Genomic DNA, 18,706 nt, shown 5'->3' on the forward strand with positions numbered 1-18,706 from the left:
GGAATTCTTCTATCTGAATCTCAACACTTATAATAAATACACTTATTATTACTCTTATAGAGTCTAAAACTCAGATAAATTTTATCAATAAATTTTTAGTTCAATTATATAAATTGCAATTAATAAAATATATATCATATAGAATAAAAAGATTTGATGATTATTAAATAATTATTTAAATTATTAATTAAAGATAAAAGTTTTAAATAGTAAAAGATTATAATTAAAAAATTTTATTTCTTTTATATTATTAAACTTTCAAATTATAATATGATATTAGAATTTCTTTGATTTAATAAAATTCACTTCTTTAACTGATTGAAAGAGTGAAGAATTTTATTTTTAATAAAAATTAAATAATCATAAAATAATTTTAAGTATAATAATTACTATTAATAAATTATTCATAATACTTTTAACTATATATTTACAATAGTATCTATCTTTAATTATTACTATTAGTATTCATTTAATATATATTTAATTAGTAACTACAATATCTATTTAATTAGACTAGAATTTAACTATTTTACTTATATAACTAATAAAAAGTAATTAATTCATATATTTATAATATAATATTTAATAGTTTTTTAATCAAAAACACATTTATAGTTTCAATTTTAATTTAATTTTTTTTTAATTTAAATAAAATAGATAATAAAATAAATCAAATTTATTAAAATAAAATAAAATAAAACAAAATATTAATTTAATACAAAAAAAATCTTAATAAAAATATTATTAAAAATATTTTTAGCTTTTTTATAGATTAAATATCAAACTTATTTGATATTAAAATTTATTCTCTAGAGATAATTTTTATTTTCTCTATAAACCCAATTAAAAACTTTTTTTCTAATTCAGTATTAAATAGAAAAATTATATTTAATTGACTAATTGAGTGTTTTTCTTTTAATTTCTTTCTTATCTTATTGTTTAATAAGTATTTTACTAGTATAAAATCTAAATTTTTAACTATATTATAGAAATCATATTTATCATAGTTCAAAGAATTATTAAATCTTTTTATATATATTTTAAAGTAATCATACTTAAGTTTTAATTATATTATAGAGGAAAATATTTTCTTTCTGCATTTTATTAATATTTATTTTCACTTTAATTTTATTTTATATCTTGTATACTAAGTGCTTTTCTTCTCTTTTTCTCAAATCTTTATTTATTTATCAATATATAACTTTTTAATCTTTTTTTCAATATATAATCAGAATATATTTTTTTGAGTCATATTTTAAGTTTTATTTTTAATCTTTATTACTAAATCTATTTTTTTATTTTTTAAAAAATCTATATAAGCAGATACTCAATATAAATAAATTTAATTATTTTTATTTATAATCTTAATTCTTTTTATTATTCTCTAAAATATTTTATAACTTATCTAATTATTTTGAATTTTATATTTTTGAAGTTTTTTTAATATTATTTAACCATTTAAAAATATTTTATTATTATTAATATTTATATTCTGAGAGATTATTATAAAAACTATTATAAAAGTCTTTTAAATTATAAATAATTTAGTATTAAAGACTTTATACTTTTTTTTTATATTTTATAAAAATATTTCATATTATGAATCTAATTTAGAATATTCACCTATTATATCAGCTCTCAACTATTTTTGTTCACTTGTTGAATTATCTGAGTATATCAGTAATAAATTCTTCTGATTTATCTCTAGAAGTTTTTGAGTATATGTAGTTTTTTTCTCTTTATTTGAACGTTTATTAATAATAATATCTATTAACGATGTTAAATTTTTCTTTTAAGAATAAAACTCAATGTGATTTATATAATTTATATTTAAACTTGATAATTAATTTTTAATCATAGTATATATTCTATATAGTTAAGAACATAATATCTTCTTTAAATTACTAGAGTATTTATTTTAATCTAGAAATATTTCTCTATTTAAATCTTTTTTAAATATATCTAAGAAATATAAAATAAATACTTTTATTTAAATTAAATAATTTATATTTATTTTTTTAATTTTTAAAATATAATTAATATAACTTTTATAAAATCTAATAGCTATTAGTAAAATTGATACCTCTACATAGCTATAACTGAATATATTTTAAAAGCTTTTAGAATTCTTCTTAAAGCTTTATTCTATAATAGTTGAAATGATTTATAAAATCTTTTTACTCTTTTCATCAAATCTCTACTATATTATCTGATACAAAAGCTGTATAAACTATATATAATTATTTCATAGCTTGAGAAGATAAAGCTCTTTTTGTATTAAAAAATCTAATATTACTATTTAAAGTTCTCTCAATCTGAGCAATTCTTTTTTAAATATAAACTTTAAAATTTAGCTTTGAAGTTAATCATATCCTCACTTATTATATAGATATTTTTAATTTTATAACTTTATCTTGAAGAGTAATAGTTTTTTCTTATTTATTATTTTTATAAAAAAATAAATTAAATCAATTTTATTTATATTAAATTAAATAAGATTTTTACTTTATTTTTTAAATATTTTATTTACAGCACTCTTTATATTATTGTAATTTTTTTAGATAGATTTAAAAATAGTAATAAGATTAATATCATCAATATAACTGAGAGTTTTTACTATATATATAGTTTTATTCTTGAATAAATTAGCTATATATATAGCAAAAAGAATAGATGGAACTGAAGATTCTTAAGAAATTTCTATTTCAATAAAAGATTTTTTTTATTTTATTATATTAAAAAGCAATTGCATACTTCTTTTTATTATAAAACAGATGATTAATTTTATTAGAAACTCTGATAACTTTAGCTCTTGTATAATTAAAATTATTTCATTTCTTAAAATATGATTAAAAGTATTTTTTATATTAATAAAGGTAGCAGTTAAAACTAGATTATTACTTTTAACTATTTAAATATTATGAATAGCTAATAGAATTACATTTATCGTTAAATTTTATTTTTTACTATCTATTTGATCATTATATAATAAATCAATAGTAGTAGCTAGAAAAGAAAATCTAAAGTCAATAATTTCTTTAAAAAATTTTCTAAATAGTTCAATAGATATATAACTCTATAAAATTTAAAAATTAATAATTTTCTATTAAACTTTACTAAAATAACTTCTATTACCTCTCTTCAGTATACTGAATAATATTCATACTTCATCAAAGAAAATAATAATATAAAAAGTTTATCTGTTAGCTTAAGTATACTTTTGATATTTTAAAATGATTATAGAGTTAGGTCCAGTTACTGTTGTAGTAGAACTAATAAAAATAGTTGATTTAAACTCATCTTTTACTAAGTTAAATTACTTCTACTTTATTCTATCATTATAATAATTTATTTATAGAAATATATTTCTTAGATTTTATTGACTTTAAAAATAAAACTTTTATAAATATTGAATATTTTTCTTTAAATATATTAATAGTATGTTTTTGATTTTAATATTTATATTTTAATATAGAAAATATTACTACTTTTTATATTTTATCTAATTAAAAATATTTTCATTTTTTGTATTTTTAAGAAAATTATTTCAGTATTTAGTTTTTACTCTTTTAATACTAGATAAGTAGTTGATTTTAATGTTTTTATATATGTTTATAGATATTAACTATTCTTTCTAATCTTTTCTAGCTCTAGTTAGTTTTTTATATTTATCAGTCAAAGTTTCAAATTATCAGAATTTTGAATAATTTGATTAATTCTTTTTAAATATATTATCTTTAATATTTGATAATTAATATTAGTCATTATTATTATTTTATTCTCTAATATAAATTTTGATAATTTAATATTAATATTTTATAAAAGCTTTTTTTTGATTTTCTTCTATTAAAACTAATATATGATTTATAATCTCTATTTATTATATTTTTTAAAGTTATATTAATAAAATAATAATAAATTTTCAACTATATTATTATTATTTAATTATATATTAAATTGAATAACTTTATGATTTAATTCTGATACTTCTTCTAAATTAATAAATCAATTTCATATCCTTTTTTCATATCTATAATAGTTCTTTAGATAAAAAAGTTATATCTATGATTAATTTATTTAATAAGTTTGTTTATAGTATATTTCTTTATCAAGTTTATTAATTAATTCAAATTCTTTTATAATTAGTTAGTCTATCAATTTATCTGCTCTTATAGACTAAATATAGTTATTATTTCATTATAAGTAATGAGTATTTGCAAAGAGTTAAGCTCTAAGAACTAGAGGCTAGTCCTCCTATATAACAAGGACGAATTGCTTGAGAAAGGGAAGAAAAGAATGAGATGAGAACTTGAGCTTAAGCAAGCTCATGTAGCATGATCATGTGCGTACATGCAAATGATGACTAGACTGAGTCAGTCAGTCAGAGCAAATCTAGAGGTTCAACCTCTTATAATACCCCTCTTCTCCCTCTTTGTTGCAGGTCTATACAACTATTTAAAGTCCTCTTTACATCTAATTTTGCTTGCTGAGAGGCCTCCCAAGTATTCAAGGCCTTCACTTCTTGTAGAAGACTCACATTATTTTATATAGACTCAGCTCAACCTACTCATTTAACAAGATATTGCTTTTTTCTCTGATAGATTTATTCACTCTGAATTTCCTCAATCTCAAACTCAGGTCCTTCTGAGATCTCTATAGTAAGTAGCTATCAGTTGATTTGCCTCTGACTAGACAGGGGATCTATCACTGCAGCATATATGAGCTTTACATTAAAGATATTATGAATGCCAGATGAGACATTCAGTTAATAAGCATGAGATTCTATCTTTTCTAGCACAGTATATTGATTGTATTTTGTGTTCAGCTTTTTGCACAGGTGATTAGTTCTCATGTTCTCTAAGCTCAATCAGATCTTATCTTCAGGTTGAAAGCTTGAAGCTGAGTCTCTTCATCTATTTATATATTTCTCTTGAGATTGCTGAGCATTCATCATTTTTACTTGAGTTTACTTCAACACTTCATGAGTCTTCCTCATATAATCATCTACAAACTCAATGAAATTATGTGATGTTTCAATGAGAGGTGCATCAGCTATATCAATGAAGGAGACATGGAAAAGATGTGTTAAAAAGAACAGACTCATGTCTGTTGAGACAGCATCTCTATTATTGATAATCAGCTCTGTTAGAGGAAGTTATTCACACCAGTCATTCTGTTGAAAGCTAATGTACTTGTGTAGATAGATTTTCAAAGTCTGATTCATTCACTCTGTAACTCTGTCAGTCTCTGAGTGATAGATTGTGAAGAGTTATCTCTTAATGTCTAATTTCTCACACACTCAAGTTCAAAATATGCTTGTGAAAGCTGACCCTCAATTTGACACTACTACTTTAGAAATGCCATGTTGAGAAATGATGTTGTGAAGAAACACTCTAGTCACTATCTTCACATCAGTTTTCTTAACTGCTTTTAATATAACTTCTTTGATCAGTCTGTCTGTTATAATCATGATGTTCATGTATTCTTTAGAGCTCAGTAAGTTCATGATAAAGTTCATGAAAAGCTCCTGTCACATGTGTTCAGAAATAGAGAGAGGCTTAAGCAGTTTCTGATATTGATCTCTCTATGTGATATTTGATCTGCAAAGATAATAGTTTCAGATCATTCTTCTTACATCAGCAGCATAGCCTGGCCAGTAGAACTCATATTTTAGAACTCCTGCTGTTTGCTCTTGCCCAGGATGACTGGTAAAAGATGAGTCATGAGCCTCATGCACTAACCTAGTTCAAAGAGGTTCAAAGTCTGATACTCACTTATGATCTTGAAAGAGAAGCTCCTTGTTCTCATTTAAAGAGCACTCAGAGATGAAGATCTTAATGCTGAGTTTGAAAGAAAATCTGAATCTTCTCTCACAAAAGATTTGCTTCAGATGCTGCAGGATCTTGTCATTTTTGCAAGTCTCATTTCACTGAGCTTGAAGAGACATCTCAGGTTTCATACTGGCAGCAGTCACTATTAGTTCCATTTCAGATGTCAGTACATTAAACTTAAGTAGTTGAGCTTACCTCTGCTTGATTTTCTCATCATCAGCATCCTGTGGCATGTTCTGCTCTCTTTGTGATAGCATCTGATTCAGTGTTCAACTTCTCTGACTGATAATCAATTCTGAAGTTGAATTAATAGAGAATATCCATTCAACATAGCTATCTTTCATTTAGTTTGTGTGTAGTCATGAAGTATTCTAGATTCTTATGATTTGTGAGAATCTTGAATTCCTTTACACTTCATAGCTCAGTGTCTCATTTCTTTAAACACTCAATTATCACTAATAACTTCTTATTATGAATCTTGTAGTTGCATTCTGCAGGTGAATGCTTGTAAGAGAAGAAGACACATGAGTGTAGAATACTCTGCTCATCATATTGTAGCAGCACTTCTTCTGAGATGTAATCTGAGAAGTTCATTTCTAATATAGTTTCATGATCAGGGTCAAATTGAAGCAGAATTGGAGTAGAGATAAACATTGATATTAGATACTTACAACCTTCCTCAGCCTTGCTCATTCACAAGAAAGGAACATTCTTGTATATAGGAATTGTCAGTGAGGTCATGATCTTTGAAAAATCTCTGATAAATTGTTTATAGAAATTGGCAAAGTCTAAAAATTCTCATACATTCTTAAGAGTAGTAGGTGTCACTCATTTCAAAATAGCTTTAATCTTCTCTGAATTCATTTGTATACTATTGCCTGCTTCAATGATAAATTCAAGATATTTTGTGCTGTTCATCTTGAACTGACTCTTTCTGATATCTGCCTGCAGGTCTGCTTTCTGTAGATACATAAGCATCTTTTATACATGCTTATGATGCTTCTGTAAGCTTCTTGAGGAAAATATCAAGATGTTATCTAAATAGACTAAGCAGAAGTTGTTCAGATATCCATATAATGCCTAGTTAATATATTTTTGAAATGTGCTTAGAGCATTGGCCAAATCAAAGAGTGTAATCAGCAACTCAAATAGCTCATATCTGATTCTAAAGACTGTTATTCACTCATCATCTTCTGTGATTCAAATCTTGTAAAAAGCTGTAATAATGTTCAGCTTAATAAATCATTTAGTCTGTCTAATTCACTGTAGAGTCTCACTGATTAATGATAGAGAATATTGATTCTTTCAGGTGATTTTGTTAAGAGCTCAATAGTTCACACAGAATCTTAGCTCACTCTCAAGCTTCTTCACAAATAGTATGAGAGTGATCACAGAGGAGTTGCTCACTTTAATAAAACTCTTATCTAGATAATCTGTAAGAGTCTTTCACAAAGCCAGCAGTTCCTCTCAAGATATATTATATAATAAGCTCTAATGGGGTTGTTCTGTGCTACTATTAACCTTTTTAATCAGTTCAATCTCATGATCACTACCTGGGCTGTAAAGTGGGGATAGAGTGTCAGCAGCTTTCTTATCAAATACATTCAAAAACTTATGATAATATTCAGGCAGCTTTTCTCTAGGGTCAATCTTTGATTTCACTTCTAAAGTCTTTTGAATATCAGCCAAACTGATAGTGAAGATCTTGATGTTTCACTTCTCTCAAGTGCTCACAAGCCTAGAGAAGCTTACAGCAGAGATGAGAATCACATCAGCTTTTGTGTTTGAACTAGACTCTATCTCTATGCCACTTTCTTCAAATCTCACAATTCTTTGATAATGGATCATGGTCACCTTTTGCTGGGCCAGCCAGGGGTCACCTAGATACATATCATAATCATATAACTCATTCACCATGTAGAGAAAGGCTCATTCAGTTATGTGACCATCTATATCAATTTGAATACCAGTCACTATGCTTGTAAAGAGTCCCATGGAGTCTTCAAAGCTGGTCATTTTAACAGGGAGAATTTCAATGCACAGAAGCTTATGTTTGTTAACATATAATTGAGAAATAAGATCATAGACATTACATTCACTGTCTATCATTGCTCTAGTCAAAAAGACATTATCTACTAGAGCATTAACAGTGAAGGGTTTGAATATCATCTTAGATTTAAATCTTCTCTATTGCTTTCTCATAAGCTTCTTATTTTACTCCTTTTAGTGTCTTTTGATTGGAGCTACTCTTTTCTCAAATTCTCACTTATATTCACATTGATGTTGTTCTGTACCAGCTCAGGGATCACCTTAGCTATTATGGGGGTGGCAGAGTGTCTGGGAGATTTGAATGAGCAGCTCTTAATCATATGATCTCTGACTCTGCATCTCAGGCACAGGCCTTACTCTCTTCATTGATTAACCTCTGTCTGATTTATCAATTTGACATGATGAGTGCTTGGAGTCACAGCACCAGGAGAGAGATTCATCAGATCATCAGTGAAAGCTTGAGACCAGTTTTATCAGTCAAGAACAGCATGATGAAGTAGAGAGTGTGAATTAGATGTCATATGATTCAAAGAAGATCTGCTCTCACAATGTTTAGACCATTGTCTTAAAGTCTTAAGCTCAGAGAGTTGATGATTAACTAATCTAAGCTTCTTGCAGTAATTCTTGTAGAGAGATGATTCTCTTACATTCACCATGCCTTCTCTCAGCTCCATGCTTAGAGTGGATTTCAAATACCTCTTTTTAACATGATCATCTCATCTGTGATCATTAGCTTCCAGCAGTAGCTGATTAAATTTGAGCAGAAAGTCAAATAGAGCTCTTCTACTCTGTCATAGATTGTTGAGCTTTTGCATAGTCTTTTCCTGTTGTGCAGAATCACTAAAGAGCATGTGTGTCTGCTTCAGTAAGCTCTCTACTGTGAAGTTGATCTTGTTCTTATTATTCTCAACTCAGGAGTAAACTCAAGCTGCTGCTATTTCTTTCAGTCTCAAGTACACATATCAAGCACATTTCTCATTATTATCTAAAGCTTTCTCATTGATCTTAAGTTTTGATTGAAGCTTTAGCTCTCACTGAGGGTAGTGCTTCAGATTAGAATTATTATACTTCTCACAGTCTGATAGCTTAGTCTTTGATCTTCTGACTGCAATAGATGATTGCAGATTTGATTGAGAGAGAATTAATGTCAGAGTGTTCAAAGCTTGTCATAAATTAGCTATTTCAGCTTGCTGAGCTGCTATTAAATCTCTGTTCTCACACTGGACCTGTTTCTACTGTTGAAGAAAGGTCATTCATTGTTGTTCAAAGCTGCTGAGAGCATCCCTGCTCATTGCTTTGTGTTAATTCATTTGTGTATTTGTTGTACAAGTCTGCTGCTTTATCTCATTTGACTAGACATTTTCAATATTGCTCATTCATTTGTTAGCATGATTGCTAACTCAGTCTATTCATATATCAGTGCTATCACTGAACTTCATGATGTAGGATTTAAGACTTTCAATAGTCTATCATATGTCAGCATATTTGCTGAGCTTTGTGATACAGAATTAAGACTCTCAGTGATCTATCAATGAAAGAAGTGAAGCAATTCATAATGTAAAGGGTTAAGCTCTAAGAACTAGAGGCTAATCCTCCTATATAACAAGGATGAATTGCTTGAGAAAGGGAAGAAAAGAATGAGATGAGAACTCAAGCTTAAGCAAGCTCACGTAGCATGATCACGTGCGCACATGCAAACAATGGCTAGGCTGAGTCAGCCAGCCAGAGCAAATCTAGAGGTTCAACCTCTTATAGTATTGAAATTTTCAATTATGATTTATATTTTATTTACTGATAAATCATGAAGATCTTTATTTACTGTTTAGCTACTATCATTTTCCTATAATCATTTTTTATTATATATATTAAAAAAATAAATAAGTTCAATTTAATTAAATTTATTTATAATATTATTAATTAAAATATCAGAATCTAATATCATGTCATATCTCAAATTGAATTAAAATCTTGAACTTTTTTTAGAGTATATTATTATTTTAAATTTGACTTTAATTTTTTCTAATAAAAAATAATAATAACTAGAATATAAAATTTGAAATTGATATTCAGTATTTAAATTTTCTTCTTATATTAAAATAAAATTAATTTTCTAAATAAAAGTTATATTTAAATAAAAATAAATAGAAATATTATTTCTTTCTATATTATTCTATAAAAATATAATTTTAAAAAAAAGTTTTTTATTTTTTTACTCTTTTATTATTGTAATAAATATTCAAATAGCTATATAAATAAAAATTTCTCTTTATATCATTATAATATATTAATGTTAATTTATTATTATAGCTTTTATAGAAATCAATTTCCTAGATTTGAAAGTAAATACTTTTATAGTAGTAGTTGAATTTATAATCTTTCTAATTTTTACTGAAGACTTATTTTTTGATAATCTTTTTACTTGAGAATTTCTTCTTATAGTTCTACTTCTTGATTAAAAATTTATTTTATTCTTATTAAAGACTTTTTTATCTCTTTAATTTTTTCTTAAAACTTTATCTCTTATATTTTTGAATAGAAAAAATAAATTAAAGCTTTTGATATTTAATTTTTCTTGTAATTTTTACACTTAACTATGATATAAGAACATAATTTACTTTTCATATCATATATAATATAAGTATAATCTATTATATTATGATTTTCTGTATTAATGTCAAATGCTGTAAAGTATTTATAAACTTTTATAAAGTGATCTTATTTTTAACATTTTTTGCATTAAATTATTATAGCTTAACTAGAGTCAGAATAACAACAAGACAATAGCTTAAATTCATCTATCTAACTAAGTAGCTATAATGAGAATACTAAACTGAGGATTAAAATAAAGAATGAATGAGTAACTGAATATATAAGTGATTGAGAATTAAATCATATCATATCAATATGAGCAACTGAATATGATTAAGGTTAGAACAGATCAATCTTTAAAGCATAGTAGGTCAAATCAATCTTAAAAGTATAGCAAGATAGATCAACCTTAATCTATATATAAGTAGCTACGTTATAACATAAATATAAATCTTAACTATAGATAGAGAATTAATATATTTAAAGTTTTTAGCATTTAATCAGCTATAAAAAGTGATAAGATTTTTATCTATTCTGAAGACTCAGTTATAATCAATATTGATTCTACTTCTTTCTTTTGTTTAATATTAAATTTACTGAGTCAAATAAGATTTTTTTTAGTTAAATTATAAAATTATAATCTTTTATCTCTTTTGTCAGTATTATTATACCTTTTTAATTATTAAAAATATTATTAAAAATATTGTATATAACTGATTTTTTTCAATTCTTATTTTTATCTAATTTGATTTTTATCTATAGGTTTTTTTTTTTTCAGTATAAATCTTTATTCTTTCTTATTTTCAATGAAAAAGTTAGTTGAGAATTCAAGTAATATGATAATTACTACAGAGTTTCTCATGAAGTGATATTGATTATAAAGATTATTTTTTTATTTATTATTATTGAGAAAAGATTTTGATTTAAATAATTTATTAACTCAAAAATTATTTTTAAGCTCTGAAGTTGACTTATTACTTTTTTATTTAAAAGCTTTAGAATAAGATATTATTTTTTTAATTGATTTAGTTTTTCTTATTTTAAAACTTTTTTATTCTCTGATTTTAAAGTTTTTTTTCTCTGAAACTTTTAAAGACATTGACTGAGCAGTAGCAGAAATAGAAGTAGTAATTACTTATACAAAAATAGATTTTTTAACTACATTATGTACTACTTTTAATTGATTCTGAGTAAGAATTTCCTGTTTAGATTAACTAGTTTAAGGCTGAAATAAAATATATATGATTGAGCTAATCATATTCACTTTAAACTTAATGATTTCATAAATTTATTTTAATATTGAAATTAAAAAATTAATAATCTTCTGGTTTTCCTCTTTATTTACTTGATTTTTTAAAATATATACTGCAAGCTCTAGATTATTAAGCTATTTAACTTGATTTAATAATTTATCTCTTTTATTTCTTTTTTTAATCTTTCATTCAGAAAGTTTTTGTTAAGTTTCTTTTTGAGTTTTTTTCTTTATTTTAGATATAAAAAGTATTTTTTTATATTTCAACTTCTATTTATAGTTCTTATATATTTGATTGAACAAGCTTTGATAGAATCTTTATAATTTTACTACTAGTTCAATAACTAGACTAGATTTTTCAAAAGAAGCTAGTAAACTAAAATCAGTTTTTAAGATAAACTAATAAAATCTTTAAAATCACTTCTTGAAATACAGAACAAGTAAAAAACTAATAATTTTAATTCTGATTAAGTCAGAAAAAAACTATTAATTTTGGATAAAAAAATTAGTAAAAAAATATTTTTTTTTATAGAAAAATTATTAAAAACTGATTGATTCTATGTATATTAAAGAAATTTTACTTATATAACTAGTATATAACTTAATTTTTTAAAATTGATATAAAATCAATATTTATACTTTTTTTTATCAATAAAAAGGTTAAATTTAAATAGTATTTTCTTGATTTTTTAAATAGAAATCAAGAAAAAACTAATATTTTAAAAGAAACTCATAGATTTCACTAAAACATCTTCTCTACTAGAGCTTAATCAGATTTAATTAAAGCTTCAATTGATTTTAACTGAGTTTTAACTGAGGTTTATTAAGCATGTTAAAGAATTAGTTAAAGCTCAATTCTATAAAATATTTTATAAGTATATACTTATTTCTAGCTTACTTCTATTCTCAGCTATACTTAGCTAGTTCTAATCTTTTGCTTATAGTCTACAAAGATTAGATATAAAAACTTTAAATTATATGCTTTTTTCTTTTTATAGATATTTTTTCTACTATTTAAATAAACTTTGATAATAGTAGTGTGAAAAAATACTTGATATGATAAAAGAAAAATAAAAATTAATAAAGATTTCAAAGAGCTCAAATATGTGTTTTCTCAATAATGAGATGATGATAGCTTTTGAAAACTATTTAAATTATTTTTATTTAATTAATCTCATATTTATTCAGTTTTCACACTTTTTATATTAAGTATTATGAATTGATGATGAAAATTGTTAATGAATATATAATTTTTAAAGAAAAGTATATTTTTAACAATCAATCCTTGAAATCTTATCTGAATTATATGAAAATTGAGTGATTGATCAATTTCAGTAAAAGCTTTCAAATAAGAGTATTTTTGAATCAAAATTCTAAAATTGACTAAGTTTTAAGGAAAGCATTAAGCTGTTATTTAAGTGTAAGTCAATTTAACTGATATAAATGCAAATTAAAGACTATGATAAACATCAAAGACTTTGATTATATTCAAATTGAATTAAAGAAGCTCTATAAGAGTAGTATTGCAATAATCAATATAGTAACTCTTTTGCAAAATGAGTTTTTTAAAACTACTACAATTACTACAGCTTATGAACATTATCAGTGAGCATCTTAAAGAGTAGTACATAAGAAAGAAGTTATATCTGCATCTAATATATGCAAGATAACAGTCATGCATCAAAGCTTTATAATCTGAAGATATCAGAGAAATTATATTTAAAATAAATAAAAGTTATAATAAAATTTAAATAATATTGTAAAAGCAAAAAGTGTTAATATTAAAATTATCAAATTTATTAGAGAGAGTTATAAATAGATTGTCTACTATATAATCAAGTTGTATTTAATGAATCTTGCTACATTTGTTGATAAATTAATTTAATATCCCAGATAAAAAAATATTTCATATTGAGGTGGCGGTATGCGAGGGTCTGACTGGAGGTTGATTAGGAAATCAAACCCCTAGGGCCCGGTTATTACCTATTAGAGGATGGGAAGGTCGCCAACGAGTGGAGGATAGGGATGGTCCAGAGATATATTAATAATCAATAACGTAGTTATCAGTTTCAACAAATAGAAAGCCGATCAGATAATTCGACTTCATGAAGCTAATAAATACGGATACAGCACAGAAGAACCAAACTCCTACAAGGCAAATAATAATACTACAGAATAAACAAGTAAGAACAGAATAAGCGAAGGGTAGGCAGAGGAAAAAAGAAACAGTTACATCCACCCAATGCCGCCAACCCATCTCTTCTCCATGTCTAGCGGTACTGAGCTGAAATCCTCGATAACAGCACAATCGACATCCATAGCCACGTCCACATCCATGCCTTCAGAAGAGATGATACCAGAGGATACCGAGTGGGAGAGAGCAGGGGGTGGATCCACCTCTGTGGAAACAGTAATAGCAGTACTGGCAGCCCATTGCTGCGTTTGGGTCCTTGATATATCAATTGGGCATGGCTGTACAAGGGGCATCGAATTCCCTAGCTGATGGCCTTGTTGGGTCTGGGAGACACGAAGTGGTTGGAAGAACTTTTGCAGCGTTTGCTGGTTTGGATCTGGCATTGTGAACGTGGGTGATTGTTCTTCGGAACTGTCACAAGTGTCCTCCGCTGCGACTGGGGAGGGTATGGAATTCTGCAATTTTTTCTGAGCGGAAAACAGCCATTTGATGGTTTTATCTGCAGGTTTGAATTAGTTTGATTGGTTAATGTACCGTACTCCAACTCCAACAACTCCAATGCTCCTGGTATGGGTATCCATTCTGCATACCGTATATCAACTGGTCGTCTGGCCGGTCGTTGCGGAACCGTTTTCGCGTTCTGCTGTGCAGGTGTCGTGGTTGCTCGTCGATAGTGACGGTAGCGGTACCCAGGAAGGGGACTGTAGAGGTGGGATTGTAGTAGGTTGAGTAGCTCCCGGGGGAGGTGATGGTGGTGAAGGACGCCTTTCGCTTGAGAGACATGGTAATGAATGGAGTGAAGGAAGTCAGGGTAGGATAGAATATAGTAAGTATAACAACAATTGAGGACGATTATTCTAGAATATATATGGTATCTATGTGAGGTATCTGTATATACAAGGTCCTCAACTATGAGGGGATATATCTGGAGTGACGGACAAGTTCTGGGGTTGCAAAAGGAAACCGAAGAAAAAGACGCGGGTATCTTTACACCTTGCCAAACGCGAGGGAATACCTAATACACGAAATACGTCATAATACCACACAATACCGTTCGATACCGCTGCAAAGCCCAGATTTTTCGTACTGAAAACGTTCTGATTGGATGAGATGCGTAATTACGGTATGCAATTCAACCACTGATACAACGCTGGGCCTCATTAGATTTAAGTGTTCTAGCCACTTCTTTGCTCTGGCAAGTAAAGCAGCAATTCAAAACCTTCAAAATCAACTAGTTATAATATTTGGATCATCAACTCTGCTCTTTTTTATATACGGCGATTTTGGGTAGTCTTATCCGCATAACTACGAGCGGAACAAGACGATTCCATGATTTGCATGTAACTACTTCGTGATTGAATGAAGAACCGCTCAAGTTCACAATATATGCAATCATTGCTTTGAATTTCTCTCTAGAATTACATTTCTCGTTGTTTTGATTAGCTGGTGCTTAGCTGCGCTGTCATTTATGCTTACCTAATACTATGTATGTATGCGGCAGGGAAGCAAACTTCGGCATGCCGAACAAACTTTTGACTCTCGGCATGCCGGTAGACCAACCAGATCCCGACTTCCCCACCACAACACCGTCATCAATTTCAACAAACAACTACCAACGACAGCATCTATACCCAACGTATCTCTCAACATAGCTCTTTGATATCCTGCACGTATCTGTACCACTTGAATTCCCATATTTCAAATTACACTTCATCCCCACTCAGAATGCCCTCCAGAGAAGCAACTCATGCTGGATCCTGGTACTCAGACCACGAACCCACTCTCTCCAAACAGCTGGACCAGTGGCTTGCACAGGTCCCTGACGAATTGCCTGATATAGGTCCCCTTCCCATCCCCGGAGCCAGAATTATCATTGCTCCGTACGCTGGCCCCTCCACTCAAATCATCAGTATGTTTGTCACTAACACATGTATCCACACAGTCATGCCGGCTACGCCTACTCGGGACCTTGCGCTGCTTTCGCTTACAAGACACTGGACCTCTCCAATGCGTAAGCCAACCCCCTCCACTGATTTAGACCATATCCATATTCATCCCAATTAACACAAAACAAATTTCAAATTAAGAGAACGCATCTTCCTCATCGGCCCCTCCCACAACCACATTCTTTCCACACTTGCCCTTCCACAACTAACCTGCTACTTAACCCCTCTCTCCCGCGAACCCCTCCCCCTTGACACAGAATTAATCGCCCACCTCCTGACTTCTACCAATGCCTCTAACCACCGCTTTACAACCATGTCCCCCGCCGTCGACTCTGCCGAACACAGCCTAGAACTCCACCTGCCCTACATCCACCACCTCCTCCGTCGCCTCTATCCCACAAAGCCCACAGCCCAATACCCACCACTCGTCCCAATAATGGTCGGCAGCACCCTTCCAGCCGCTGAAGCAGCGTTCGGTTCCGTGCTAGCTCCGTACCTCGCTGACCCATCAAACGCTTTCATAATCTCCTCGGATTTTTGCCACTGGGGCCTCCGCTTCGGCCATACATATTACGTCCCCAATGCCCGGAAACCCGCGGAATCTTTGCCGCTCTCGTATCCGCAATTGCCTTTACCGTCCACTTCTGATGCCGGAGTTGCAGCGGAAGCCATTGAGGCTGTAGCGGGAGGGATTTCATTGAAGGTTAAAGATAAAGATCGCGTGCGTAAAGGCGTTGCTGGTGTCCCCCTGATTCATGAAAGTATCTCTGCGTGTGATGTTGCGTGCATGACAGCCATTGCGTCGGGGGAGACGCGCGGGTTTTTGGACGCGTTGAGGAAGACGGGCAACACGATTTGCGGGAGGCATCCTATCGGGGTGGTTATGGCTGGATTGGAGATTGTTAGGGGTAGCAAAGAAGGGGGTGGTAAACTCGATGCTGTAGATGGTGAGATGCAGAAATGTAGGTTCCATTTTATCCGGTATGAGAGGAGCTCGGATGTTGTGGCTGTGGGGGATAGTTCGGTTAGTTATGTTTCTGCATTTGCAGTGCTGTAGATGGGCCTATAGGAAGGGTTTGGATGAGCGAAGTACTGAGGTACATAGCATTATTATTTGCTAATAGACTTGTGGTGTGCTTCCTTTGCTCGAACAAGCGATAGGCGGTAGATGGGGATTAGAATATTGCTGTTCGATGCATAAAGATATAGTTGCCTTTGTGTAATATATATATCCTGGATTTCAATGCATAAAAATGCAAAATATAAGAGAAATAGATTGCTACCAACATTGAATTCAATGTGAAGAAGTAGGTATTCATAGATTGATGCAAGTTCATGGACTGCAACATCCCCTTTTTGCACCATTCTGTCATTACTGTTTGTACGTTCTGAAACTCGAGATATGTAAACAGTAATTCAAACTCAAAGGGAAATGGGAATGAGTCCTTTCTTGACAATCATCCTTACAAGAATGAATTTTCGGCTTTTCTATTCATCATTTTAGAAAATGGTTTTATGGATGGCTTTTAAGGATTCTGACTATAACCCCTATTCTATCTAGTTCTCAAAGATCGCTCTTCTTTTTGCATTTTCATTTGCTACACTTTGATAGGAGTTCTTTAGCTCTCTCTTAACCTCCTTTCAACCCCCCTCTCCGAAACCCTCAACTAATAAAAGATATGACAAATGGATATAACAGATGAGTCTCTATATCCCCACTGTTTCTCCACCAGATAGAGATGTGTGCTCGAACACAAAGCCATATTATCTCATTAGTAGAACCAATGAAAATGTTTTGAAAATATCTCTTTAATTCAACGTTAGTATATACTTCTTTTTCTTCTTCGGTCTCTTTATAACCATTGTGTCTCTCTTCCCGCTACGCCTTCTTTCACCGACATACATACATACGTACGTACGTAAGAAAGCAGACCCCATCACCCCAAAAGAAAAACCACACAAATCTAAAATCCCTTGCATATATATATATATGCACGATGAACGGACAGTAATGTATTGTAACTTCCATACCTGTACCATTAGCACGTATTTCCCTCCAGCGATGCCAACTGACATTGTGCAGCAGGCTCAGTGCCAGTCCAATGGACCAATCAATATCGCTATAACCTTGAGTCAACTTCCCTCCAAGAATCCTTTCCCGGAGGAAAAGGTGGGTCCATGTGATAAGATCTCGCCCGTACCTGTCTCTTTTCTTTCTTCCACATCGGAGGATTACGTGGGTAAACAAGGAGAGACTTTAGGAGTGCCATGCGTTTCTTCATCAGGGATCTATAAGCGAAAGCAAGCATGTGTTACGCAGGCGGGAGCTATGACGAGTGTGGGTGGGGTGTGTGAAGGGGATGGAACCTGAATGTATGGACGTATGTGTGCACGTTTGGGTCAAAGTTCCTAGTCGGGGGGAAAAAATCCTCTCTCCCACCACTTGACATTTTGCGGAGGTGGGATGGTATGCGAGCGACGTAATCCTTTATAAAGTAAATGATATGTTAACGTAATTCATTTCACCATATGGAACTAAATTATTGGGGTGCCCCTGCCTATGAACTGGTGGGAAGTTGTATTAGTCGAACTGGACCATGAGTAACGGATATCAGTTGGGAATGTGTAATGGAGGCAAGTAATAAGAATTGAGCGGAATAGTGTATATGGCAATGATAAGACAGGACTTGAAATTTGAAAACCATAGAGACATACAGACGCACATTCGCGTATATACGACCCATTTTTCTCTTCTAGCCCGATGAGGGTGCCTATCTATAGTATAAAAAGCGGATATGTACTTGCAAACCATAGAAACCGTACAGATACGCAGGCATGCTTAAGT

The 18,706-nt window shown here is 29.9% G+C and overlaps 2 protein-coding genes across 2 annotated transcripts; one reads left to right on the top strand and one right to left on the bottom strand.

Moving 5' to 3' along the window:
• Positions 1-13,950: 13,950 nt before the first annotated feature.
• On the bottom strand, positions 13,951-14,698 carry PAAG_08940 (hypothetical protein; the record flags this gene model as incomplete). The annotated part of the gene is made up of 2 exons (XM_002789093.2): positions 13,951-14,414; positions 14,506-14,698. 2 exons carry the CDS (start codon positions 14,696-14,698, stop codon positions 13,951-13,953), a joined length of 657 nt encoding a protein of 218 aa, XP_002789139.1.
• Positions 14,699-15,640: 942 nt separating this feature from the next.
• On the top strand, positions 15,641-16,918 carry PAAG_08941 (DUF52 domain-containing protein; the record flags this gene model as incomplete). The annotated part of the gene is made up of 3 exons (XM_002789094.2): positions 15,641-15,795; positions 15,858-15,926; positions 16,003-16,918. 3 exons carry the CDS (start codon positions 15,641-15,643, stop codon positions 16,916-16,918), a joined length of 1,140 nt encoding a protein of 379 aa, XP_002789140.1.
• Positions 16,919-18,706: the final 1,788 nt, after the last annotated feature.

The sequence above is a fragment of the Paracoccidioides lutzii genome (genome assembly GCF_000150705.2).
Source record: "Paracoccidioides lutzii Pb01 unplaced genomic scaffold supercont2.55, whole genome shotgun sequence".
In the NCBI taxonomy this organism is placed as follows: Eukaryota; Fungi; Ascomycota; class Eurotiomycetes; order Onygenales; family Ajellomycetaceae; genus Paracoccidioides; species Paracoccidioides lutzii.